The following is a 26630-nucleotide window of genomic DNA, read 5'->3' as shown; positions in this document are numbered from 1 at the left end:
AATGCCTCAAATGCATCAAGTGTCTGACTCACCAATGTGGGGTCCTTGCCTTTTCCCGACACCACATTCCCGGTGCCCTAGTTTCTTTCTTGGGCTTTCAAATGTCTAGTCATATTACCAAATATTGAGAAATATTAAGTCAATCCTTCTCGCTCGTACAGTATTTTGTTTAAAAGGTAAAACCATGACTTCCATGCAAATATAGAATGAACAGTGTCAAAGATTTTATTTAACCCACTGCTCAGTGAGGAAAGCAGTAAGCTATTGTAACTGGATTTAAGGATAAACACAAGCTTCGCGCGTAGGTCAACGGGGAATGCGGATAGGAATTTACAAACAGATACCAAACTGCTTTCTTCTATAGGGTAAAGAAATCCAATGTCCCTCTATGGGACAGTTTTCATTTGCATGTCTGTGGTCAACAATCACTGACGTTGTTATCAGTTATCAAAAATTTAGAATTAGAAGATAGTTCGAAGACAATGAGAGATGCAAGAGTCTACTGAGTCGTAAAAATTAGAAGGGTGAATTGGAAAATTCTTTCCTAGTGGAGGCACCCAGCAATCTTTGTGGTCGGTTTCAAAGTCTTTCACAATTTTCCCCTACATTGCCAAGAGAAAGAGGGATGCAGATGGGCAGGTGAGAGAGCAAAAACCTGGGTTTTTAAACTTTTGACTGTAAAACTTTCAGTCTGAGTAATTCAAGGCCAATGAATTATCAGTTCTTGTAAACTCTAAAATGGAATTATATTATTTAAAAGAGACATTGCATTATTTGGGTGGTATTTCATATTCTGCCCTTTTTACTTTGAAACTACTTTAGGGTGGATTAAGAAAATTTTTTTAATGTATTCATTTTTGAGACACAGAGAGACAGAGCATGAGGAGGGGAGGGGCAGAGAGAGAGGGAGACACAGAATCCGAAGCAGGCTCCAGGCTCCGAGCCATCAGCACAGAGACCAACACGGGGCTCGAACTCACGGACCGTGAGATCATGACCTGAGCTGAAGCCGGACGCTTAACCGACTGAGCCACCCAGGCGCCCCAATTTGAGATTTTTTTTAACGTTTATTATTTATTTTTGATAGAGAGAGACAGAGCATGAGCGGGGTAGGGGCAGAGGGAGAGGGAGACCCAGAATCCAAAGCAGGCTCCAGGCTCTGAGCCATCAGCACAGAGCCCAACGTGGGGCTCGAACCCACCAGCCGTGAGATCATGACCCGAGCCGAAGTCGGACGCTCAACCGACTGAGCCACCCAGGCGCCCCAAGGCTGGATTTATATGTGACTGGAAGACAGTGACTTTTTCTTTTCTTTGTTTTGGGGGGGTCATTTTAATACATTAATTAATTGTTTTTCCTATTTAAAAGAAATGTCTACTTAGAATCCTTTCTGCTCGCTTGATGAGGATTAGATGTAAATTTTTTATTATAGAAAGTCTCAAACATATTTATAAATAAGTGGAGAGGACAGTGTAAGGAATCTCCAAGCATCCATCACCTGACCTGGATATTAACTCATGGTTTATAGCCACCTACTTCCCTACCACTCTGAAGCAAATTCTAGACATAGGATCATTCCACTTGTAAATATTTCAGTATACATCTCTAATGTAAAGACTTTTAAAAAGAAGCATCACCACAGTGCCATCATCACATGTAAGTAATCCCAAACTATCATGAATGTTCAGCCGTCACTCTTCAAATCTCCTATCTTCTTAATTTTCTTTTTAAAAATAGTTGGCCTATCTGATTTGGAACCCAAGTAACTACACAAGGCAACTGGTTGATACCTCTTAAGATCTTTTAATCTATAAGCTCCCCTTTTATCTCCCTACCCCCCGCCCCCGCCCTTGCAATTTAGTTGAAGAAACCAGACTGTGTGTCCTAGAGAGTTTCTCATGGCCTGTCTTGCTGGTTATGTCCCTACGGTTTTCTTTCATGTGTCTCCCTGCCCCCTGCGCTCATGTGGTTTAGGGGAAGCCTGAACAGGCTTATGTTCCATGGTTTGGCATGAATATGTCCTAATTGTATTTTAGTTCCATCAGGAGGCACAGGGTGTCTGGCTGTCTTTCTCTTTGTGATGTTAACCACCAATGGTGATTATTGTCTGATTTATTAATTCATTAGGAGCTGCCAAATGGTGGTATTTCTGGTTCTATGATTCCTTCATTTGTTAGCCAGAGTCCTTCCAAAAAAGGAACTTCCTTATGTTAACGGTTACCCCGCAGTTTGTAGTTTGTATGGAAAAGGCAGGATGGATGCTTGATAATTTTCCCTATTTTTCATGATGAGGTGTTGGCTGTCTAGCATCCTGCAAAGGCCACCACTTTGAGCTTTTCGATCACTGTGAATTCATGAACAGAAACATATCTAATGAGTTTCAGCTGTTTTTAATTAATTATCCTCACTGATGCTGAAATGTCCCATCTTTGGCCAGCAGGAGCCTCTCCTTTAGCATTCGTGACCTGACCTACAGCCTCCAACAGCTACCTTGTTTTCTGGAATGATAAGACGTTCCGGATCATCCTGTACCTTTCCTGCCCCAGACTCATCCTTCATGGAGCCCGGATTCCTTTCGGTAGGAATTAGTATTTGGAGACCACAGTCTGGGCATCAGAGATGGTCTTGCTACTGTATTCATCGTTATTTCCAGGCCTTTTTGGTGGACAGAGCTAGGAATATGGTATTTTTTAAAGATAAAATACATCCGTGGTTCAACCTGGCAATTCGGATTCAGGATTGGAGCATTTTTAATTAGCATCATTCTTCGTCTGTATTTTCTGCCTTTTACCAACTCTAGTTCAATGATACTGACATAAACACCTTGTTGTATCCCACAATACACTCAATTTCAGCAGAACAATACCAACACCAGCACATTTGATATCATTATCGAAAACAGTTAAAAATGTATTTGCTGCATTTTCTCCACAGTCGATTTTAAAATCAACTGGAATTTCCTTCGTGTGATCATGCCACAAATTGGCTCTATCCGGAGGCTCATCATTTCATTTTGTTTTCATTTTTGGAGACTGCTTTTTTAACTTTCATTTTGTCTTATAACTATGTAAAATATTTACATGGGTTCAAGGTCAACTCTGTAAGAAAACGCATACTCAAAGAAGTCTAGCTTCGGTTCCTTTCCATACTAGTCTCTCTCTCCATCCCTATCGGCGACCAATTTTTAATTTCACAGTTGATTCTTTTTTTTTTTAAAAAAAGTTAATACCAGTGTAGTTAACATACGGTGTTATATTTAGTTTATCCTTTTTTCTTTTAAGATTTACATTTAAATATAGGCATGTCCTTCCACATTTCTAGATAAATAAAAGCAAATTATTTGTCAGTGATTCTCAAACCTGAGTATATGTCACAACTACCTGGAGAGCTTGTTAAACAGAGATTACTGGGTTGCATTCCCAGAGTTTCTGATTCCGTAAGTTGGCTGTGGGTCTGAGGATCTGCATCCTAACAAGTTCCCAGGTGATGCTGGTGCTGCTGGTCTAGGGAGCACACTTTGAGAACCACAGTGTTGCACACTTTTATCTACTTCTCTCCCCACCCGTCCCAGTAGTACACAGAGATACTCTTGAGTTGTTTCTACTGCTTCATAGTATTCCATTATGTGGTTCATTCAAAGAGCTTCCTGTTTATTGACATTTCAGCTGTTTCTCTATATTGTATATTTCTATGTATTTCTATATATTATTTATAGAATTTATATATAATATATATTAATAAAATATTTCTATATACGATATATATCTATACATTGTGACGATTATTACTATAAGACTAGCACCACACTTACTGCATTTTTGTTGCTGTATCTTGGGAATAGATTTCTGGAAGGAGGACTGCTGGATAACAGGATGACTTCAAATGTAATTTTGCTAGATATACCCCAATTCTCCTCCACGGGGCCTGTGCTACTCGGTTCCGCCACGATCATAGTTAGCCTCACTAACTTCGTATGCTGCCACATTTTCAAACATACTACTTTTTTAAACACCTAAATTAGCTGCCAGCTTCCAAAAGTTGGAAGAGAAAAATGTCTTGAGTTCTGGCTTCTCCTGAAACAGTGTTGGATGCACGGGCCCTGGTGCCCAGTTTCATAGGACACTCACGCCCTCACAACACAGGTACCGAGGCTGCTCTAGCCCCCACCTGGGCCCACGCATGCGCTACATTCACCTGGTTAAGCCCCCGAAGGCACTGGAGCGTCCAGCCTCCACAGACGAGATGAGCAAAGTGATCTGCCTGAGGCCACCCAGGAAATTAATGGCAGATAGAGCCTTTCTCTGGGCGCGCTCACACGCTCTCAGTTTCTTGCTTCTTTTCTGCCTGCCTGCTGCTGTAGTCAACCTGGGATCGAACAATTATCAGGTTGACTCTCCTAAATTTAGGAACCTTTAGGCTCATTTGCAATGACAAACTTAAAAACAACGGCTGCAAGGAAAATATATCTGAATGACATCATATACTGGCCCTGCATACCCCTTCCCCCTAATAAAGCCTCAGGACTGTTGCACGACTGAATCACTGTGCCTTTTGTGACATCATGACTCTATTCCAATCTTAAATTAGGCAGTTTTGATTTAAAGCAACTACATGGTCTTAACATAGAATCAAATGTATATTTGACCTTCGATTTATGAGCTCTGTGGACAATTCCAGCAATGGTTTTTTACAAAAATCAATAGCCCTGAGTTAGTTAATCCTTAAGTGCCTTTTACTCAACATATGCTACCCCAATTCCTTTTTAGAACTATTTAGGGGAAAAGACAATGATAAAGAAAGCATACAAAAATAGGTATTTCCTTCTGATTAAACTCTGTCAAACTGTAATTAGAGATGTAAAAATGGGACATTTAATTATGAAAGAACCAAAATAAAAGAGACAGTCAGGGATGGCCAATTGAGCATATGGGGTACTCAACTGTTTACTGAATGAATAACCAGATTAAAGAAATCTGTACGATTTTAGGGTTTCTTTGGTCATGGGGTCCATCGCTTTCATGTGTGAGCGCGCTCTCTCTCTCTCTCACACACACATGCGCGCGCACACACACACACACACACACACACACAGACTTTGATTCCTGAGGAGTTTTCACTGGACACTATGAGAAAGGCTTAATATGTAAGTAGCATATGGGTGAGGTAACATGAACTTGAATTCATTCCAATGGTAGGAATATCCAATGTCAGTACTTTCCTGAGGATAATTTCAGTAAGCGGATAGGGGGTGTGTGTGCACGTGGGTGTGCGTGCCTGGGCACTGAAGGGAGAAGGGCACCAAGGGAGGCGGGAGGAGGGGCTCAGGGGATGCGGGGTCTCTGAAGATAAACCTTGTCTCCCTCTTAACTGCTGTCTGGGGTCAGCCCCGCTGACAGTCGAGATAAGGGACAGAAATGAGGGTGAGGTGAAGGCAGGAAACCAAGGAAAACTGCTCCAGGTGTTTCCGGAGTCCTAACAACAGACAGATGCTCAGCTGGGAGACCGCTTGGCTTGCCCACCGGGGAGCTTTTACTCTTGTCCCCCCAAGGAATGGCCCCTGCAGTCCCTTGTCCTTCTTTTCTAAGCAGCAGGTAAGAAGTACCGTATTCCCCTTTTGTCAGGAAGGATCTCTGTAATCTCCACATACCACAAAAGCAAGGTCAAAGATGAGTCTCGTGTAAGCCCCAGTGATTCAGATAAAAGCAGAAGTCAATTGCCAGCTTTACCTCTTTCATTAATGGCCTCTCAATTAAAGCAATTTTCCATTCCTCCCCAGAGTGGAGCAGCTGGTTGTGTTTCAGAAATCGTAACATCTTCTAAATTTCAGGGTGCCGAGTGAAAGGCAGGCTGTGCCAGAACCGAATGCTCACTGCTTACATGTGAAAGTGCGGAGTGCCCAAGTTAGTCTTCTAATTAAACTTGGCAACATTACAATGAAAAATAAGATCTGGGAGTTGGCAACGTGGCGCATAAACAAACTTTTATGTGAATAATTAAGCCGGAGCTAAGCGTATGCTGGACCGTCTTTAATCAGCTTGTGATTACAGTTACCGGTAAAAGCCCCAGCGTTTCCGATGGTTTCCATGTTGTTTATGCGCTGTGGCTATTCTCACATATCTACTCTGATATATACTCAGCACGTCTTTTTACCCCCTTTCTCCCTCTTCCACTTGCCTGCTCTTTTTTAAATTCCTACCCTTCTGGAGAATCAATTGTGACACAGGCAACGTGTGAGAAGAATTGTGTAAGCATGCGTGCACATCGTACATGTTAACACGCTGACATCCACGCAGCCGCCCACCATCGGGAGTATTTTATACACAAGCCCATCAACTGCCTTTAAGGCATCATGCTTCAAGGACACCCAGGGTGTTGTGATTGGATTCAGTACCACTGGATGGATCTGTGGCCGTAAGAAATGACCCTGTGAAACACGTCCTGAGCCAGGGTCAGACATCTCAAAGTTCACAGTGCTCTCTGGAGTGTTAAATGAGGTGCTAATTCTTGGTTGATCCCAAAGTACCATCATGAACCTTGCCTAAGCCTTTGCACATTTGAAACCACAACTGCAGAAATCACATGAAGGTTTGCTGAAAATCATTTCCACTAGACCTTTTCCAAATGAAAGCTGTTGAATGTTTAAGACAAACTTAAGATAGGATTCTATATATAGTAGGTAGGTAGCAAGTGAGAAAAGAGTGTAAAGGATTGTCTTGTCTGTTTCAGAATCCTGGTACAGAGCTGACCATTTAAGCTTTAACGGTCAGAGCCTTTTCTTATATTTTTCTCAGCCATCAATGCAGCTTAAGAAAAATGTAGGAAAATGAGAGCGCATATTTAAGATAGAAGAGATTAATTCTGCCATCTCTTTATTCCCCAGTGATAATTATATAGCCTCGGCTAGCACCACGTATATAGAATACCTAGATTCCAACAGATTTTTGTAACTGGTCTTGTGGTATTTCATATGTATTATTTTTCAAATGTTATCCTATTCTGCATTTTTCCTCCCCACCAAGATTAATTTTTTTTTTTCCCTAGGAAAGATGAGTAAACATCATCCAGTTACTATGTAAGTTCAAGGACAACTACTAAGTTAGTACTTCCTAACTTACTAGGGACAGTAACAGTATTTTTTTTTCCTTGCTAGTGGAAAAAAAACAACAAAAAACAGAGTGAAGAGAGATTAGTGGCTAACTTCATCCAGTATGGAACAAACCAGTCATTTTAACTTTAAAATGAAAACAATTTGCAATCTGTGCCTGTCTTGGTTGGCCAAGAGAAATGAACCTTGCTTACCTTGGACACAAAACATTCTGCTATGGCCACAGGATCATTTTCACAGTTTTCCAAATCTTGTAGAAGTTCACTAAAAAAAAAAAAAAAAAAGCCAGAAAGTATTATAGTTTGACTATCAAGGACATTTTATATAACTTAGAAGTCTGTACATTTATAGGGCATTTACAAGGAATCTTTTTTTTTTTTTTTTTTTTTTAAGAAAGCTTTTACTAGTGGTCAAAGCCAAAGTGCACTCTCAAGGTGGGAGAGCGGGCAGCCCAGAGCTGGCAACTTCTATGAGGAATCACATTTAACTGGATAACTGATGACCCATTGTCATTTTATCCAAAGCTTCCATTAGGGACTTGCCCAAGGTCATGGTGCAGCAGGGATTTAAACACAGGTCCAACCCATAACTCTCCCACCTAGAGATAAGCCCAGCCTGACACTGAAGTCTTCTACACGGTTGGCATTGTCTGTACACATGTTTACACACACTTACTCATTCATCACATAGCTGTCTAGGTGCCGAATGCTAGGCAAGGCACTAAGAACAAACACGTCAGTGAGCCACATGACATATGGTCTGTAAGTGCTTGGAGCTTGGAATCTATTGGGAGAGTCAGACATTCTATGAAAGGTCACACACACTAACAAATTTAAAATTATAAACAGAGAGGGGCACCTGGCTGGCTCAGTTGGTAGAGCATGTGACTCTCGATCTCGGGGTCATGAATTCAAGCCCCACATTGGGAGTCGAACTAATTTAAAATAAAATAAGATAAGATAAGATAAGATAAGATATGACAAAATAAATTAAGATAAGATAAAATAAAATAAAATAAGATAAAATAAGATAAAATAAAATAAAATAAAATAAAATAAAATAAAATAAAATAAAATAAAATAATAAATGGAGATAGTGCTCTAAAAGAAAGCTACACTGGGAGGAAATATTTTTCCTCAGATGAAAAATCTTATTTTTTAATGGGAATATAATTATTTTAAGTAACTGCATAATATTTCATTGTGTGGCTATACCATAAGTAATGGAACTAATCTCCTACTGTTGGATAAAAGTCTATATATAAATGGAATTCCTGGGTCAAAGGCTATCACGGGGTTATATGTTAACACATTTCCAAATTACACGTTGTATAAGTTGTATTAATATATTTTACATATTTTAATTAGAGATATATATTTAATAAAAATGTAAATAGTTCTACAGGAATTACAATAAAAGCAAGCAGTTTCTTGTTTTCCATTTCCCATGCTGGACCGCCATCCTCCAGAAGCATTCTCCACTTCTTCTGTTTCTGTTGTATGTATCCACGGGTCTAAACATGCCGGTAATGCATTTTCAGTATTTTTTGAGATATTATTTCCTTCTTAATTTGCCCAAACTTCCCTTCATCCCTTCATCTTGCCAACAATCTCTCTCATGAAATTTGATTCAAGTCAGAGCTTACATTTTGATGACCGTGTCAATATTATTCTTAGCTGAGCCCTGGAGTATACCATAATTATATTTCCTTTCGTGTAACACCAGGTTTCCCCTGGAGTTAAAGTCGTCCTTTTTTTTTCCCCCTTAGTTTTCAAATATACACCAGTTGTCCTCAAACTTTGCCGGAAGCATTATTCTTTGCCTCGCTGCGTTCAAACATCAGATCATCTACTGGTCGGTCGTCTTCTTTCTTTGTGACCTCCCTGCTGGAGCCCTTGGTCCTTCCACTCTGCTCTCACCTAGACGGGCTGCTCTCCCAGGCCTGCGGGGTTGTCTCTTCAACCCCGTCCCGATGATGCAGATCACCTGGTTCCTGTGTTACATGCCTCGCTTCTTAAATACCATTTCAGATGTATCCTTCTTTTTGAGATTATGACATCCAGTAGCTGTCTGAGTAAGGGCAGTAGGCAGTAAATTTTCTGAAACTCTTCCTGTTTTAGAATGTTCTCCTTTCACACTTTGCTGATCATGTCAGTGGATACAGAATTCTTGGTTGGAAATGATCTTCTCTGAGTATTTGGGAAACTATCTGTTGCTTTCTGAATTCCAATGCTGCTGAGAAGTCCAATAACATTCTGATCCATGATCCAGGTTTCATGTGACCTGATTTTCTATTCTGGAAGCTCTTAAGAGTTTTCGCCTTGTTAACATACTTCTGAAATTCGGTGATGGCCCACTTTGGGGTGAGTCTTTTCATGCACGAAGCCAGCTTGACTATTGGGGAAATGTTCTTGAGCAATTGCTTCTCAAAGTGACCCCCAGGTCCTGAGATCCTGAGACCTCTTCAGGGGGTCGATAAGGTCACTATTTCTATAACAATTCTTGGACAATTTTGGATTTTTTTTTTTTACATTCATTCTTTCATGAGGCTACAGTGGACTTTTTCAGATGGAAATTAGAAGCAGACTAAGAATGCAGCTGTTTTCTAGCAAGTCAGACAGTAAACTTGTGAAAATGGAAAACAATTCCAACACACACACAAATGTTAGTGAAAAAGAACAGTAAAATTATTTTTCTAAAAATGGGTGGTTTTTTTGAATAAATTGAAATTTTAACAATTTTTCAGTTTTAATTTCTATCATGGTAAAGAAAACATCTTAAGCCATAAACAAAAAAAGCTTTTTGGGTCCTTAGTAATTGTGAAGCATGTACAGATCCTGGGACCAAAAAGCTAAGGAACTTTTGTTCTTAAATTAGGTCTTTGATATTTCCTCTCCTCCATTTGCACTTCTCTCTTTGAAGCTCCTATTCACATTAAAATTTTTTTATGTTTATTTATTTTGGAGAGAGAGAGAGAGAGCCTGCATGCTCAAACGGTAGAAGGGCAGAGAGAGAGGGAGACAAAGAATCCGAAGCAGCTCCAGGCTCTGAGCTGTCAGCACAGAGCCCCATGTGGGGCTTGAACTCACGAACCATGAGATCATGACCTGAGCAGAAGTCGGACGCTTAACTGACTGGGCCACCCAGGTGCCTCCTATTATTCACATTTTAGATCTCTTGGTGTGATACTCTAATCTTTCTTATTCTTCCTCTATCTTCCATCATCTTGTTTATTGTTCATTTTCTGGGAGACTTCAAGTTCATTTTCTGTCCCCTCTATTGAACGTTTTCATTTCTTCTATTTGATTCTTAATTTCAAGGTATTTTTCTAAATAGGCTGTTTAGGTGGTTCTTATGTTTCTGTTCTTGTGAGTGCAAAATTTCTCCTCTCCAAGGACGATGATATTACTATTATTATTATTAACTATTTTGGGCCTTTCTTTCCTGCTCTTTGCTTTCTGCTGAGCTCTCTTTACACCGTTTGATCATTTTGGCTTCTGTCATTCATGTTAGAGGCTCTTCCCAAATATCTGGGGATATTAAATTGTCCTTTCATGGTTGAAAATGAGACACGGCAATGGCAACTGTAAACTATGTAAGTTGAGCTTTCCATGGGATCCTGGTCCCTCAAGGCAGCTGTCCTCAAACTTTGTGGTATCCAGACCCATGTACAGAGTCTAAAAAATTCTTTATGTGGATCATATCCCTTGATATTTATTAGAAATTAAAACTAAGTATTTTAGAAAACTGATCAATTCATATAACAAACCCCATACATGTTAATATGATCACGTTCTGTGAAAAACAGATTTTATAAAAACAAAGTTTGGTGAGAAGACTAGTGTTGTTTTACATTTTTGTAAATCTCCAATGTCGACCCCAACGGAACACGGATGGATTACTTCTGCATTCAATCTGCTACAATCTGTTATTTTGATAGAAGTACGCAGAAAACAATCTAGCCTCACCCAGATACGTCACTAGAAAACAGAGGAGACTTTGAATAGCCTATTAAGAGAAGTGTGGTTATGCTTCTTTGATATTGCACTGAAAACACATGGCAGTTTCTTAGGTATCTGTTGGAGTCTGAAACCATACCAAGGCACTATACCCTGTTACTTTAAAATCCATTGGTCTATTTTGGGCGCCTGGGTGGCTCAGTCGGTTGAGTGTCTGACTTTGGCTCAGGTCATGGTCTTGCGGTTCGTGAGTTTGAGCCCCGTGTCGGGCTCTGTGCTGACAGCTCAGAGCCTGGAGCTCACTTCGGATTCTGTGTGTCTCTCTTTCTCTCTGCCCCTCCCCTGCTCATGTTCTGTATCTCTCTGTCTCAAAAATAAATAAAAACATTAAAAAATAAAATAAAATCCATTGGTGTATCTTGCACATTGAAAGGACCTTTTACCAATGCAAGATTTCATGATGGTCCCAATATCAAACATCCATTCCTAATATTCCCATAAAAACATCCCCTTTGTAAGATTATTAGTACTTTGAAAATACAGTTCCGACATTTGTATCAATAGCTCTTACAGGTAGATGGGTATGAATTAAAGATAGTTGACATCTAATCATTGGGACCTAAACACTGGATGAAGAGAATATGTTGAAGAAAAATAATAGCCAAAGAAGCAACATTTCTGGGCCAGTGATTTCCATTACCAGAGGATGGCTTGCTCAGGACATAGGTTTTGCGTCCAGGGATTTCATTACAAATCCTCTGTCTGCTCAGAGAATAATTTTGAGCAGAATCCATCGTGGCTTAATAGAAATACTCCTTGACAATATTTAACTCCCTATGTTCTTTTTAAAATTTTTTTTGAAGTTTCAGGGTTTATTTGTTATAGCAACTACCGTACCTTAAGTAACACATGGAGAATATTAAAATAAATCAGCAAGCATAATATTAAAAGGAAATAGAAAAACCGAATAATAATCCATTTTCATAAATATACACACACACAAATAGCTCTCTGGGAAACTAGATGAAAGATAGTATGAATCAAGACATGAAATATCATTTGATGTAGTCCTACTCATCTATGTTCAGTTTTGCTACCCGTGCTTTTGGTGTCACATCCAAGAAGTCACTGCCAAGACCAATGTCAAGAAGTTTTCCCCGTACATTTTCTTCAAAAAGTTTTTACAGTTCTAGGTATTTTATTTTACTCCTCAGTCTCTTTTGAGTTGATTTTGGTGTGTAGTGCAAGACAGGGGTCCAACTTAATTCTTTTTCATGTGGACATCCAGTTTTTTCAACACCGCTTGTTGACGAGTCTCTCACTGCCCCATTGCATGTTGATGGCACCCTATTTGAAGATCAGCTGATTGTATATTACATGAATTTATTTCCGGGTTGCCTCTTCTGTTCCATTGGACGATGAATCTATCTTTATACCACTACCGTACTGTTTTAATTTCTGTGGCTTTGTAATACATTTTGAAATCAGGAAGTAGGATGCCTCTAGTTTTGTTCTTTTTGCTCAAGATTTCTTTGGTTTTGCAGAGTCTGATACAGTTCCGTAATAATTTTAGGATTTTTTTTTCTATAAAACTGTAATTGGGATTTTAATAAGGATTGCAGTGAAGCACTGGGGGTCATATGCGAGAGATAAATCACGTGGTTCTACTCCTGAAGCCAAGGCTATGCTGTAGGTTAATGAACTTGCATTTAAATTAAAAAAATAATTTAAAAAGAGGAAAAAAATAAGGATTACAGTGAATCTGTATATTGGGAAGTATGGAATTTTTAAAAAATTCATTAATTTCTTTATTGTTTAGCTTATATCCAAGTTCGTTAGCATATAGTGCAACAATCTCAGGAGTAGATTCCTTAATGCCCTTTACTCATTTAGCCCATCCCCCCCCACACACCCCCTCCAGCAGCCCCCTGTTTGTTCTCTATATTTAAGAGTCTCTTCTGTTTTGTCCCCCTCCCTGTTTTTATATTATTGTTGCTTCCCTTCCCTTATGCTCATCTGTTTTGTACCTTAAATTCCTCATAGGAGTGAAGTCATACGATATTTGTCTTTCTCTGACTAATTTCGCTTAGCATAATACCCTCTAGATTCCATCCATGTAGTTGCAGATGGCAAGATTTCATTCTTTTTGACTGCCGAGTAATACTCCATTGTAGATATATATACCACATCTTCTTTATCCATTCATCCATTGATGGACATTCCATACTTTGGCTCTTGTTGATAGCGCTGCCATAAACACCGAGGTGCATATGCCCTTTTGAAACAGCACACCTGTATCCCTTAGGTAAATACCTAGTAGTGCAATTGCTGGGTCGGAGGGTGGTTCTATTTTTAATTTTTTGGAGGAACCTCCATCCTGTTTTCCAGAGTGGCTGCACCACTTTGCATTCCCACCAGCAGTGCGAAAGAGATCCCCTTTCTCCGCATCCTTGCCAACATCTGTTGTTGCCTGAGTTGTTAATGTCCGCCATTCTGACAGGTGTGAGGTGGTATCTCATTGTGGTTTGGATTTGTATTTCCCTGATGATGAGTGATGTGGAGCATTTTTTCATGCGTCTGTTAGCCATCTAGATGTCCTCTTTGGGGAAGTGTCTATTCATGCCTTTTGCCCGTTTCCTCACTGGATTATTCATTTTTGGGGTGTCGCGTTTGATATGTTCTTTATAGATTTTGGATACTAACCCTTTATCTGATAGGCCATTTGCATTCCGTTGGTTGCCTTTTAGTTTTGCTGATTGTTTCCTTCGCTGTGCAGAAGTTTTTTATTTCGATGAGATCCCAATAGTAAAAAGCCCCACGAGTCAGGTGTCAAGGGCATTCCAAGAGGCTCCTGGCAGCCGGGGCGAGCAGCACCAAGCCCTAAGGGCAGGACGGAGCCTCAGCTGAGAACTGTATGGACCCAGCACAGACTCCCCCGCCACCCCAGGCCCAGTGGGGCCCGGCCGGCAGCTTTATGCCACCATTGGCAAGTTAGAAACCACTTTTGTTTTCACGTTTGTTTTACTTTTTCACCGGGCCTCCCGAGACGTGTTGAGTAAGAAGTTGCTGCGGGCAAGATCAAAGAGGTTTTTGCCCACCTTCTCCTAGAGGATTTTGATGGCTTCCTGTCCTACATTGAGGTCTTTCATCCATTTTGAGTTTCTTTTTGTGTCTGGTGTAAGAAAGTGGTCCAGGTCCATTTTTCTGCATGTCGCTGTCCAGTTTTCCCAGCACCACTTGCTGAAGAGACTGTCTTTAATCCATTGGATATTCTTTCCTACTTTGTCAAATATTAGTTGGCCATACATTTGTGGGTCCAATTCTGGATTCTCTTGTCTACTCCACTGGTCTATGTATCTGTTTTTGTGCCATGACAATACTGTCTCGATGACTGTAATACGGTCTTGAAGTCTGGGATTGTGATGCCTCCAGCTTCGGTTTTCTTTTTTCGAGATCGCCTTGGCTATTCGGGGTCTTTTCTGGTTCCATACAAATTTTAGGATTGTTTGTTCTAGCTCTGTGAAGAATGCTGGTGTGATTTTGATAGGGATTGCTTAACTCCCTGTGTTCTAAATGTTATGCTAATCAAGCTCCTCTGAGGTTTAACTTCATCTCGTAGTGGACTGGCTGGAGGGAGTGTCTCAGGGGACCCACCCGAGCTCCAGGTACAACTCACCTGTAAATGAGTGGCTGGCATTTGTTGCTCAAACCACAGGGTGGGAGGGAGCTGGGATGGAGCTGAGACGCCTTCTAGTCCCAACCCCTAATTTTAAGGTTAGGAAATCATGGCTCATGCAAGGGAAGTAGCTTACCTTAGTTCACACAGCTAATAATTAATGGCCACAACTGGGGTAACAGGGCTGTTGAATCCCAGGCCTCCACTCAATTTTAAACACATGTATTGAATGATTTATTTCCTGACCAACTCTAGAAAGCTGAGGTTTCTTCAATGGGAGACCTTGTCTACCTGGGAGCCCTAGCTGGAGTCACCAGGCTAGCTTTCCTTTGCAATCATTTTCTATAATAGGACAAACACAAAAAATGGGAACAGTGAGGAAAAAGTAACGGGATTGCTTTCGTGCTCTTGTCATAAGGGCCATCATCCTAATGTATGTGGCCCACCATCTGGTTTGTTCTCCATTCGACAATAATTATTGAAAGCCTCCACGGCAGGCATTGTTACAGGTATGGAGGTACGGGACAAAGAACGTGGGCAAAAGTCCCGTCCTATGGTGCTTATGCCCTGACCAGAGGTGCTAAATGTTAATAACTGAATAAATAAAGAGCGCGATAGCAAACGAAAGACAAACGTGGGCAAGGATGTGAAGAACGCAAACCTTGTACACTGTTGGTGGGAACAGAAAATGGTGCAGCCCCCATGGAAAGCAGTTCTTCAAAAAATTAAACGTGGAACTGACATGTGAGCCAGGTATTGGATTTCTGGGTATTTATCCAAAAGAAACGAAATCAGGAACATGAAGAGATATTAACACGCCCATGGTCATTGCAGTACGATTCACAATGGCCAAGATGTGGAAACAACTTAATCCATCAGTGGATAAAGAAAACATGGTATGTACATACAATGAAATATTATTTATCCTTTACAAAGGGAGGAAATTCTGTAATATGTGATAACATGGATAAGCCTTGAAGACATGCTAAGTGAGACAAGCCAGTCACAAAGGACACAGACAGTATGACTCCACTTACTTGAGGAATCTAAAGTAGTCGACTTCAGAGACTCGAATAGTAGAATGATAGATCCCAGGGGTTTGCAGGGGGAAGGGGGAGCAAATGGAGGCGTTGCTAATCAATGGGCAAAAAGTCCCAGTTAAACAAGATGAATGAATTCTAGACATCTGCTGTGCAACATAGTGCCTAAGTTAACAATAACGTATTGCACACTTTAAAATTCGGTCAAGAAGATAACACGTTAAGCATTCTTATGTAATAAAAAATAAAATTTGAAAACACCATTTTTCTAAAAACAGAAAAACTTGGGGGTATCTGGGTGGCTCAGTTAGGTAAGTGTCCAACTCGTGATTTCAATTCAGGTCATGATCTTATGGTTTGTCAGATAGAGCCCTGTGTTGGGCTCTGTGCTGACAGTGTGGAGCCTGCTTGGGATTCTCTCTTTCCCCCTCTCTCTCTGCCCTTGCCTTGCTCTCTCTCTCTCTCCCTCTCAAAAAAAAAAAAAACAAAACACACACTCACAAAAAACAAAAACCAGAAAAATCTAAACGAAATTACAGTAGAAACTCACATATCATAATGTATTATCACTTAATAAGAAACGTTTATGTGAAAAATAGTACAGTATTGGTTTTACTGAAAACAAAACAACATAATATGACATTATACTATGTGATACGAAGCAGAAAGGGCAATGTGGGGAGAGCAATTGAGGCTGGGTGGGGGAAGAGCGTTGGAGCAGTCATGGAAAACTCTTGTTGGAGGTGATGTTTGAGTGGGGGGAAGGCTGGAAGAGAAAGCCACTTAAGAAATCAACTGTGAGTCCAGAATGAGCTCGATGTGCTCTTGTGTGAGGTTACAGAAAGGAAGCCACTGTGGCTGGACTTTGGTGAACAACAGGAGTGCGGGAGATACAGGAAGTAGACTAACTATAAAACAATACGCCCTGTACTGCGGGAGCACAGACGTGGCCATGGAATGTGGTGTATCAGCCACTGAAGATACTCCATAAAGACCAGGACCAGGCCTGTCCTTCTAGAGTTACGGCCTAAGGGCGGGGACCGGGTTTCTCATTGCATCTGTGAATCTAATGAACAGCCCTACATACCCATTGACAGGAAGGAGTGACTCATAGATTGTGTTTTAGGCTCACAGCTAAAATTAGAGTCATCCCACCTTCAGGTTTTGGGTATTTCCCATTTTCCCTGAGTAACTGTTTCAGATATTTTTTCTTTTTTGAGTAGGGCTCGGAAAAAGAAGATTCACATTTCTTACTTGAGCTCAAGTCCCTTTTTTGGGGGGTACAATTAGAGGAAACACTGTTCACTTTCACAGAACACATTACATGTAAAATTTGCTCTGACCAGTGATGTGAACGTGAAGGCAGGAACTGTATTTTGACCTTGAAGATTCTACTGCCTTACACCAAATGAGATTCAGGAATGAGGCCTCTCCCCTTCTGGTCTGCAGAGGACTCTTAGCACCACTTCCTTTTCCCACCCACCTAAGTCAGCTGGCATTTTAACTTGTTGCAAGCATCCAGGCACATGTACACATGGGAACAGAAAATGCAACGAGGTTAACAGCACCAAATGTTCCATTAATTTCACTCAGCACTGGCCTTGGCAAGTCCACTTGAAAAAAAGCCTGCAGGTAAAAATATTTCTACCACTGTGCAGAAGTTAAAGAGATTCTGGTGGTGAAAAAATGGACTAAAAGAAAACTTCTCCCAACTTTTGCTGCCTTACTGTTCTCTGTATCCCCTGGTTCACTTTCTAAATTACATTTCAAGGGCGAAAAAAAGGATGGCTCAGATCATTTTTTTTTTTAGACTTAAGACTAGACTTAGCTGAGTATTTTACAAGCAGTGACTTGTATACAGAATAAAGAGAAAGAGTTTAAGGGAAAAGCAAGATTTGACTCTCATCTTCTGAGGAAGGAACGGAGCTTAGATGATTTTAACTTGCTAATAAGTTTGAAATAGAAATTCAATAGAAAAGAATGATCTGTCTTTCCTCAAAGATTCAAATTATAGTTTAGGGAACTCTTCCCTATTCCAAGAGAAGGATGAGTGTATAAAACAGTCGATATGTTCTTCTTTAATAGGAAGTAAAAAAAAAAAAGTTTTGGGATTTTAGGGGCATGTTAAGAGGGTGAAAGAAGTTTCTTCTCACTGACCTAGTTTCCTGACCATTCGGGGATTTCTTCCAGACACCAAACTAGAGACTTACATTTCTAGGCTACCACAGGGATTACGAGAGGAAAGAGAGATTTCGCTGTAAAAAGGAAAACAAAAATGAAGTATCAACTTCATCCCCAAATGTTTTATGTTGGCAGGTTTTGTGAAATAACAATTTAAATCTAGTCATATACCAAAATTGAACAAAGACAGTATGAGGGGGGCGCCTGGGTGGCTCAGTCTGTTGAGTGTCCGACTCTTGATTTTGGCTCATGTCATTTTCTCATGGTTGTGAGATTGAGCCCATGTTACACTCTACGCTGGTCATGGAGCCTGCTTGGGATTCTCTCTCTCTCTCTCTCTCTCTCTCTCTCTCTCTCTGCATCCTGCCCCCCCCCCCCAACTGTCCTGTGTGTGCACTCTCTCTCTCAAAATAAAGAAATAAACACTTAAAAAAAGATAGTATGAGAAAGAAGTTATAGATATCGGTCATTTATAAACATGTATAAAAAATTTCTTAAAAAAATACAAACAAATCAAACGTATCCGTGCATAAATATATAAAACATCATGACCAGGTAGGGTTTATTCCAGTAATAAGTGTATGATTCAAATAGAATGTGTATTAATACAATTTACCACATTATGAACAGAGGGAGAAAATCATATCCTAATTTTCTTAAAGGCAGATTATGTATTCAATGAAATTTAGTATGCGCTCACAATATCCTAGCAATATAGGAAAAAGTGTTTATCTAAATCCCAGAACAAAGAGAGTTAAAGCATCCCTGCTAATGTCAGAAAGACGATAAGGATGCCAACATCATATCAACATTGCTGAGAGGACCTATCCCAAACAATACACAAGAAAAAACATAATGGGTAGAAGAATACAGGAAGACAAAAAGATTTCCTCATTTTCAGCTAGTGTCTGTACAGAAAATCCAAAAGGATTTATAAACCACTATTAGAGCTACAGAAAAGCTTAGAAAGTTAGTTGGATACTATCACAACATAACAATCAATAACATTCCCAGACGACAATGAGTCAATTTAAAAATAGAAAACATATTCTAGTCAAAACAACATTGAAAGGAATTAGGCTTTTAAAAGTTGTGTGCGTGAAGGTGATGGAGAAATTATAAAACATTTAAACAAAGGCTTGATTGAAGAGAAATAGGTTTATGGATGGGATGACCCAATACTGTAAAGATATCAATCTGTCAAAATTGATCTACATTAAATGTGGTTTCAATAAAAATCCCAACAGAGTTCGTCATGGAACTTGACAAAATAATAAAAAAAAAAAATCACTTGACAATGCAGAGTCAAGAAAAGCTAAGCCATTGTTGAAGGGTAACGTGGGCTTAATAATGAAGACAGTGTGGTATGGGGGAGAGACGGACAAATAGAGTAATGAAATAGAATACACAGCTCAGAAACAGACCCACACACACATGTAAAAGTCACATGAGAGGAACATGGAGGTAGAAATAAGCAGAGAAAGGATGTACTTTTCAATCAGTGGTGATTGGGCCATTGGCTACACAGAGGAAAATAAGAATTTGGACTTCCTACCATATACCATACCTCCAACAACTGTAATAAGATTAAAGACAAAGCAAAAATTTAAGACTTTTAGAAAATAATAGTGCATAGTTATGAACTGAGGGTACAAAATACTTTTTTAAACACAACACGAAATCCACGTATTATAACATGTACATTTATTTAAAATGGTCAAACTTATGACCTCTTTTCAAACAAACTGTAATTAAAGCTAAAAGACAAGTCTTATAGTAGGAGGTGGTGTGCAACTCACATAACCCACAAAGATCACCAGGCAAAATTCATCAAGCACTCCTACACGACAAGAAGAAAAGGAAACGTCCTGACAGGAAAGTGGGCAATGGATAGGAGGCAGAAATTCACACACGAAAAATAGAAGTGGCCAACAAACAAGAAAAGATGCTCGATCTTTTTTTTTATGTTTGTTTATTTATTTTGAGGGAGAGGGAGAGGGAGAGGGAGAGGGAGAGAGAGAGAGAGAGAGAGAGAGAGTGTGTGTGTGTGTGTGTGTGTGTGCGTGTGTGCGCGCGCATAAGTGGGGGAGGGGCAGAGAGAGAGGAAGAGAGAGAATCCCAAGCAGGCTCTGTGCCGTCAGCGGGGCTCTATGTCACGAGTCGTGAGATCATGACCTGAGCCGAAACCAGGAGTTGGACGCTTAACCAACGGAGCCACCGAGGTGCTCCAAAAGATGCTCAGTCTTATTTATAATGGACAAAATGCAAAGTAACATATCCCCCAATGGGACAGTACATCACAGTTAAAATAAACAAAGTAGAGGTAGAAAGCTCAAAAACAATGTTGAGTGAAAAAAAATTTGTGAAAGGTTGACACAGTTTATGCCATGTTTGAAATAAGCGAAAGCATGTTACATATTTAAAAAAAATTTTTTTTTAATGTTTATTTTTTGAGAGAGAGACAGACAGGGTGTGAATAGGGAAGGGGGAGAGACAGCGGAGACACAAAATCTGAAGCAGGCTCTAGGCTCTGAGCTGTCAGCGCAGACCCCGACATGGGGCTTGAACTCACAGACCATGAGATCACGACCTGAGTCAAAGTCGGACGCTCAACCGACTGAGCCACCCGGGTGCCCCGCATGTTACGTACTTTAAATTAAATACTTACGCATATAGTCATGGCCACAAAATCCTACTTGGGAATGAAACACCAAGTCTTGGATAGTGACAGTGCTGGTGTTATACTGAGCCAGATTACGCTGGCTTGCCTGAGCCAATTCTGCACGCCTCTCCCTACTTCCGTGTTCAGTGATGTCACGTTAGCGGCTTAAAATCTGCGGTGAGGGGACGTTTACACCACAGAAATTGGCAAACAGTGTAAATCCCAGATTCCCCCTCTCTTCTCCTGTTGCCGGAGAACTCGCTTACGAGCAACATCTCTGTGTCATTCTCTACAGAGTGAAATGCAGTTGGGAAGGGTATATAAGGGACTTGAACATTATTTACAATGTCTTGCTGTTTTAAAAAATTTCTAAAGCAAATATGACACAAGAAAAAGCTTTAGGCCACCCGGGTGGCTCAGTCGGTTGAGCGTCCAACTCTTTTTTTTTTTTTTTAATTGTTTTAAGTTTATTTATTTATTTATTTTGCAAAAGAGAGAGAGAGCAGGGGAGGGGCAGAGAGGGAGAAGCAGAGTGAGCGAGCGAGAGACAGAGAGAGAGAGAGAGAGAGAGAGAGAGAGAGTCCCAACAGGCTCCTTGCTGTCAGCACAGAGCCTGATGTGGTGCTCAAGCTCATGAACCGTGAGATCACGACCTGAGCCAAACCAAGAGTGGGACACTTAACCTACTGAGCCACCCGGGTACCCCAAACATCTAACTCTTGATTTGGGTCAGGTCATGATCCCATGGTTGTGGAATCAAATCCTGCATCAGGTTCTGTGCTGAGCACGGAGATGGCTTAAGATTTTCTCTCTCTATTTGTCTCCCCCACTAGCATGATCTCTCTCTCTTTAAAAAAATAAACAAGTAAAATTTACAAAACTTTGATAGAGTGAGGGTGGGATTCATGGGTGCTTATCATGCTACTCTATGCTTTTCTGTCTTTTGGAAATATATATTGAAAACAATATCTAGTCAGCAGAGTTTTTCAGGCCAGCAAAACACCATTTTCTTTTTCCCCTCTTTAATTTTAGAGATTTAAATCTTGCTTAGTTGGTCACAATAATATTATATTATGTTGAAAAATCTGGACCTGAACTAATAATAGAACCTTCAAAATTATTTTAAGCCCCAACCACAGATTTGCCAGATAGTCGTAGCTTTGAAATCAACTGATGTAGGATATCTAATAAAGGAGTCATAAGAGGCATTAATATAAAAAGTCACATCAATACTATTTATTTAGCCAAATGTAACAGCAAAGACGTTTGAGCTCTAAATGTAGACTTCAGATTTAAGGGGAAGGAAATAACAATGAATAGGGACCCAACAGTATAGACAACACACCTGAAAAAGTTAAACAAGAAGATACTCTTGAAAATAATAGTGAAATAAAATAATAGGAAAGCCAACAGAAATTTGACAAAACCAGAAATTTGGCAAATAGGCTAAACTGGATGCCTAGTTCCATGTCGTTGAGCAAAGGACTTTTTCTACACTGCATGACTGATTCGTCTATAAGATGTGCGTACAATATGCATCCTAACCCCGGAGAGCTGTTACAAGGATTAAATGAGATAAGGCATGTGCAGGGGATGTCTAAGTGTGACCTACGAAAGGGAGAGGCATGAATACGTTGTGCTCGTTGTGTGCACGCTGCGTCCCTACACTGACGCGTCACGTATCATCATCATCGGGCTACTCATTCACTCTGCCTCAAGTTTATTTTAGACATGTCTGGCTTCCTTGCTCAGAAAACACCAAAGAGAAAAGAACAGACAACTGATTCGGGAATATAAAAAGGCCTTCTCAGTCTTCCAACTCGTGCAGAATAGGCTCCACTGTCAAGGGCCGTTCTTGTTGCCTGGGTGTGGGGTGGGGGGGGGGCTACGCTTCTTTCTTACCTTTCTTTAAATTAGGGGACGTTGGAAGCTTTAAACTCTGGGGAGTAAAAACCCTTTCTGGACTACGCTGCAATGTCCCGGACCATGGCTGGAAACGCAGGGCTCCATTCTGGCAAGAGGGAATATGGCTAAATGCCTGGGGTTTGGGGTCAGAGGAGCCCAGATGAGGCCTAGAAAGTGATAGTGCTCATAAAACTCTATGGCCTCTGGCATGAAGTAGGCACTAGAAAAACAGTCATTACCATCAGCTCACAGCCAAACCACCAGAAGGCGCAGGCCAGGCGCCTCCCAGCATATATGCTTCCACCCTCGCCCCAGGTTACGGAGCTACTGCTAGGTTCTGGAAGGAGAGGCCACTCAGGGGCTCACAGGATTGACCATCACTTTACCGTCATTTACCATTTACCAGCTAAAATTTACCATTGTGGCGAATGACGGTTAAATGGGAGCCTGCCTGAACACCGATGCATTGCTAATGAACATGCACACTCTAAATTCCCTAATTCAAGTTTCTGATGACCTTTCTCTCTTTTCTTAAATATTTTTTTAATGCTTGTTTATTTCTGAGAGAGAAAGAGAGGCAGAAAGAGAGACACAGAGAGTGACAGAAACACACAGAATCCAAAGCTGGCTCCAGGCTCTGAGCTGTCAGCACAGAGCCCGACGTGGGGCTTTAAGTCCGACGCTTAACTGACTGAGCCACCCAGGCGTCCCTCTCTATTTTCTTATTATCGTTATTTATTTTATGTCGAAGGTTTTCCCCAGCCACGGCTGCACGCTTCAAACATCGGAGAATCTTTCCAAAATTTCTGATGCCCTGGCCCCACCCCAAACTAATTCATTAGAATTTCTGGGGTGGGATCTGTCATATATTTTTTTTTTTAAACCTTCCCAGTTGATTCCAGTGTGTAGTTCAAGTTGAGAACCCCTATCTTGGAACACGCAGACTGGTTTTCAAAGTCTCCTGGGTCCAATTAGGAAGAGGCTTCAACACCTGCAGTTTTTACATCCTGGGCTTTCAAAATTAAAGGAGCTGTTGATGCAATTCAAGACGCATGTCTCCCAGAGAGGCCGTGCTCGGGCTGGGTGTTAGGGATTCGGAGGGAGCAAAGGAGATGTGGGTCCCGCCTCCAAGGTGTCACATATACCAATTTCATTAAGCAAAGTGGGGTAAGATTCATAGTTTGCGTTATGGTGGAGTCACACGATGGCAGGGAGCTGTCGAATTTCGTAATGGGATTTTAACAAATTCGACATCATCCCCGGTTGATGTTTTTGGTGCTTCCTCTGTGCTGGCATTGAGCTGGGCACTTTTGGTATATGAATGCACTGAAGCTTCACCATAACCTTACGAGACACCTATACTTACTGTTTCCATTCATTTGTTCCACAAACATTTGCATGTCGCCTGTACACCAGGCACTGTTGAGGTACAAGGGCAGTAAGGAAACAGATCCCTGTCCTTGGGGGAGTGGGCGTGGCGAGGAAAGAAACAACAGATGTCAACCCAAAGTCAGTTACAGGGTATGTCGGAATTTGATACATGCCAGGAGAAAAAGAGCAGTTGAGGGGGGTGGGTGTGTGTGTGTGTGTGTGTGTGTGTGTGTGTGTGTGTGTGTGTCCGGCAAGCTCCATGGAGAAAGGAAGACACGGGTACAGCCTTGGAGGGAGGGAGTTAGTTATTCTACTCCATCGAAAGACTCACGCAAAGATACCTACATGGCTCAGCTGGGATGCAAACCCAGACATGTTGGAAACCAGAGTCTGTGCCCTTAACCTGCCTACTTCCTGGCAGAAGTTTCACAACATACAACACTAACCAATTTGCCTGTCCCAGCCCCTTCAGCAAATTTTCTAAGCCCAGTGTCTTTTATGTAGTTGGTCCTCAATACGTGTTTGAACTAATCATTTAAATGTAAATTATTAAGTAATTTGCATTCGCATATGTTGTGACCTAAAGCAGTTGTGTGTTTACGATGTCCTCCCCACGCCCTAGGCAGAAGACAACTTCTAGAAAATCCAGGGGAGGTGGGGTGCTGCAGACTAAGCATGCACACGCTTCTGGATGCCCCGTTTCTGTTGTGTTGTAGAAGAAAGATGTCACTCCTCCGTCAGGGCAAACAGGTCTCTTCTCCGAGTCAGGAGGGTGGAGTGGGATGGAATATTAAATAAATGGGAGACTCATCTAGAACAAGGATGCTTCTAGCTAGAAGGCTTCATCATATGATGGCACACAAAACCGTATGACATCGAATCAAGGATTACAGGTAAAGTGTTCTTAGACTGCATTCATGTGAGAGAAAGTCATCACATTCTCGTGTGAGAACAATCATTTGAGTATGAACTTACCTATTGAAGTGGTAGATATCCTGTATGTTTCCAAAGAGGGCTGATCTTTCTTCTGTCCCCAGCGGAAGTTTTGTTTGGTCCCTGATGCAGTCAAGGTAATCCTGGGAAATCAATGACAAGGATGTCTTAAACATTCCTGTCCTTCTCCAAGCCATCTTTAGTTATGCAGGACAAATCTTTCATATCAGTTTCAAGTAATTATTATGCTAATGTGCTCATTAATTGTACTGTGTCTCGTTTATTAATGATGACAGTACTTACCTATTTATAGAACAGGGAGTTTGGACAAGAAGAAGGAGTATGCCACACATTAGTCTATATACCCCCCAAACGTATTAGAGCCTCCCTAGATGGATAATATAATGATCTTCGTTTCTCAGAATGTCAGAGTTTTGGCATAACAACACCGTCTTCTGTTTCCTTGACTGATTTATATGATAAAAAGATACTCAAATTCATATAGTAGAAAGCCAGAAATGCAGATCTTAACATTTCTCATCACAAGATAAAAAATTTGTAACTCTGTGTGGTGATGGCTGTTAACTGAACTCAATGCGGTGATCATTTCACAGAATATATGTGTATCAAATCATTATGTTTTACACCTTAAACTAATGCAGTGTTTTGTGTGAATTATATCTCCATAAACTGGGGGGAAAAGAGTTGTTTAAACATAACCTTTAAATCGGGAAGCTATCGGTTGTTAAAGTGCAGAACCAAATCCTTCCTCAAATACCAATTTCCAAAAAACCCAAAACTCTCTTTTTATTTTAATAAGCACATAACTCACTTATGCTATCTAGTAGGCTATGTTAATGAGCCATGGAAAGCTTTGAAATGATTTTACATCTTTTGACACAGTACCAGCTCCCAAGCAGAGCTAACGTGGGTTCAGATCCACAGTGGGTTAAGTGTGTGTGGCTTAGAAGCTTGGAGCTGCTGAGAGAAAGCTGTTTTCTGCCCCGGGTGTGAGAGTTCATAACTGAGTGTTCCCCCTTCCCCAGCAATGCTTGAAAAAAGGACTCTGTAGGAGGCCAGAAAACAATAAAGAAAAAAGTGAAAACAGCTGAAATAACGTAAAATAGAAAATAAATACAATCCCCTGCCCTGGGCTGCACGATGTACCGTGGCCCTCGACCAAACGTCACACGGTGTTATGCAGCATGTGGAGAAAAGGACCCTGCGAGAATCCCAGGCCACGGCCACATTCCAACGTCCAATCGCAAACACAATAGCATTTAGGTGCGACCAGCCAAAGGAGAAACGAAATTTAAGAACCATCAGATAATTCTTCCTTCTCCCTTTTCATCAGGCCCATTCATTCTCTCATGCTCTTCACGTTCCTCAAAGGAAAACCAGGCAGGGCCTCACCATAAACTTTCTCAGGAGCCCATTTCCCAGAATGCATCCTAACTTACCATTCTGGTTCTTCAAGATCGCTGGCATGCGTGAACCATTGTTTACTCATTTATTTTTTTAACTTCAATCCAAGTTAGCCAACATCTAGTGTAATAATGATTACGGGAATAGACTTTAGTGTCCCATCACTTACACACAACACCCAGTGCTGATCCCAATAAGTGTCCTCTTTAATGCCCATCGCCCATTTAGCCCATCCCCCACCGACACCCCTCTGGCAACCCTGTTTGCTCTCTGTATTTAGAAGTCTCTTATGGTTTGTCTCCCTCTGTTTTTATATTATTTTTGCTTCTCTTCCTCTATGTTCATCTGTTCTGTATCTTAAATTCCACATGTA

At 40.8% G+C, this 26630-nt stretch overlaps 1 protein-coding gene across 3 annotated transcripts in view; it reads right to left on the bottom strand.

The window, feature by feature from the left end:
• Nucleotides 1-26630, bottom strand: part of PLEKHG1 (pleckstrin homology and RhoGEF domain containing G1) — a 304149-nt gene that overhangs the window by 41473 nt on the left and 236046 nt on the right. For all 3 annotated transcript variants that reach the window (XM_042987317.1, XM_042987316.1, XM_042987315.1), the window contains 2 exons: nucleotides 24875-24975; nucleotides 7300-7369 (listed from right to left, as the gene is read on the bottom strand). In XM_042987317.1, coding sequence (XP_042843251.1) covers nucleotides 7300-7369; nucleotides 24875-24975 — 171 coding nt within the window. The remainder of the gene's footprint in view (nucleotides 1-7299; nucleotides 7370-24874; nucleotides 24976-26630) is intronic.

This window comes from Panthera tigris, chromosome B2, assembly GCF_018350195.1.
Source record: "Panthera tigris isolate Pti1 chromosome B2, P.tigris_Pti1_mat1.1, whole genome shotgun sequence".
NCBI lineage: Eukaryota > Metazoa > Chordata > Mammalia > Carnivora > Felidae > Panthera > Panthera tigris.
The sequence above is the reverse complement of the archived record's forward strand: the minus strand, read 5'-3'. Positions and strand labels throughout refer to the sequence as shown.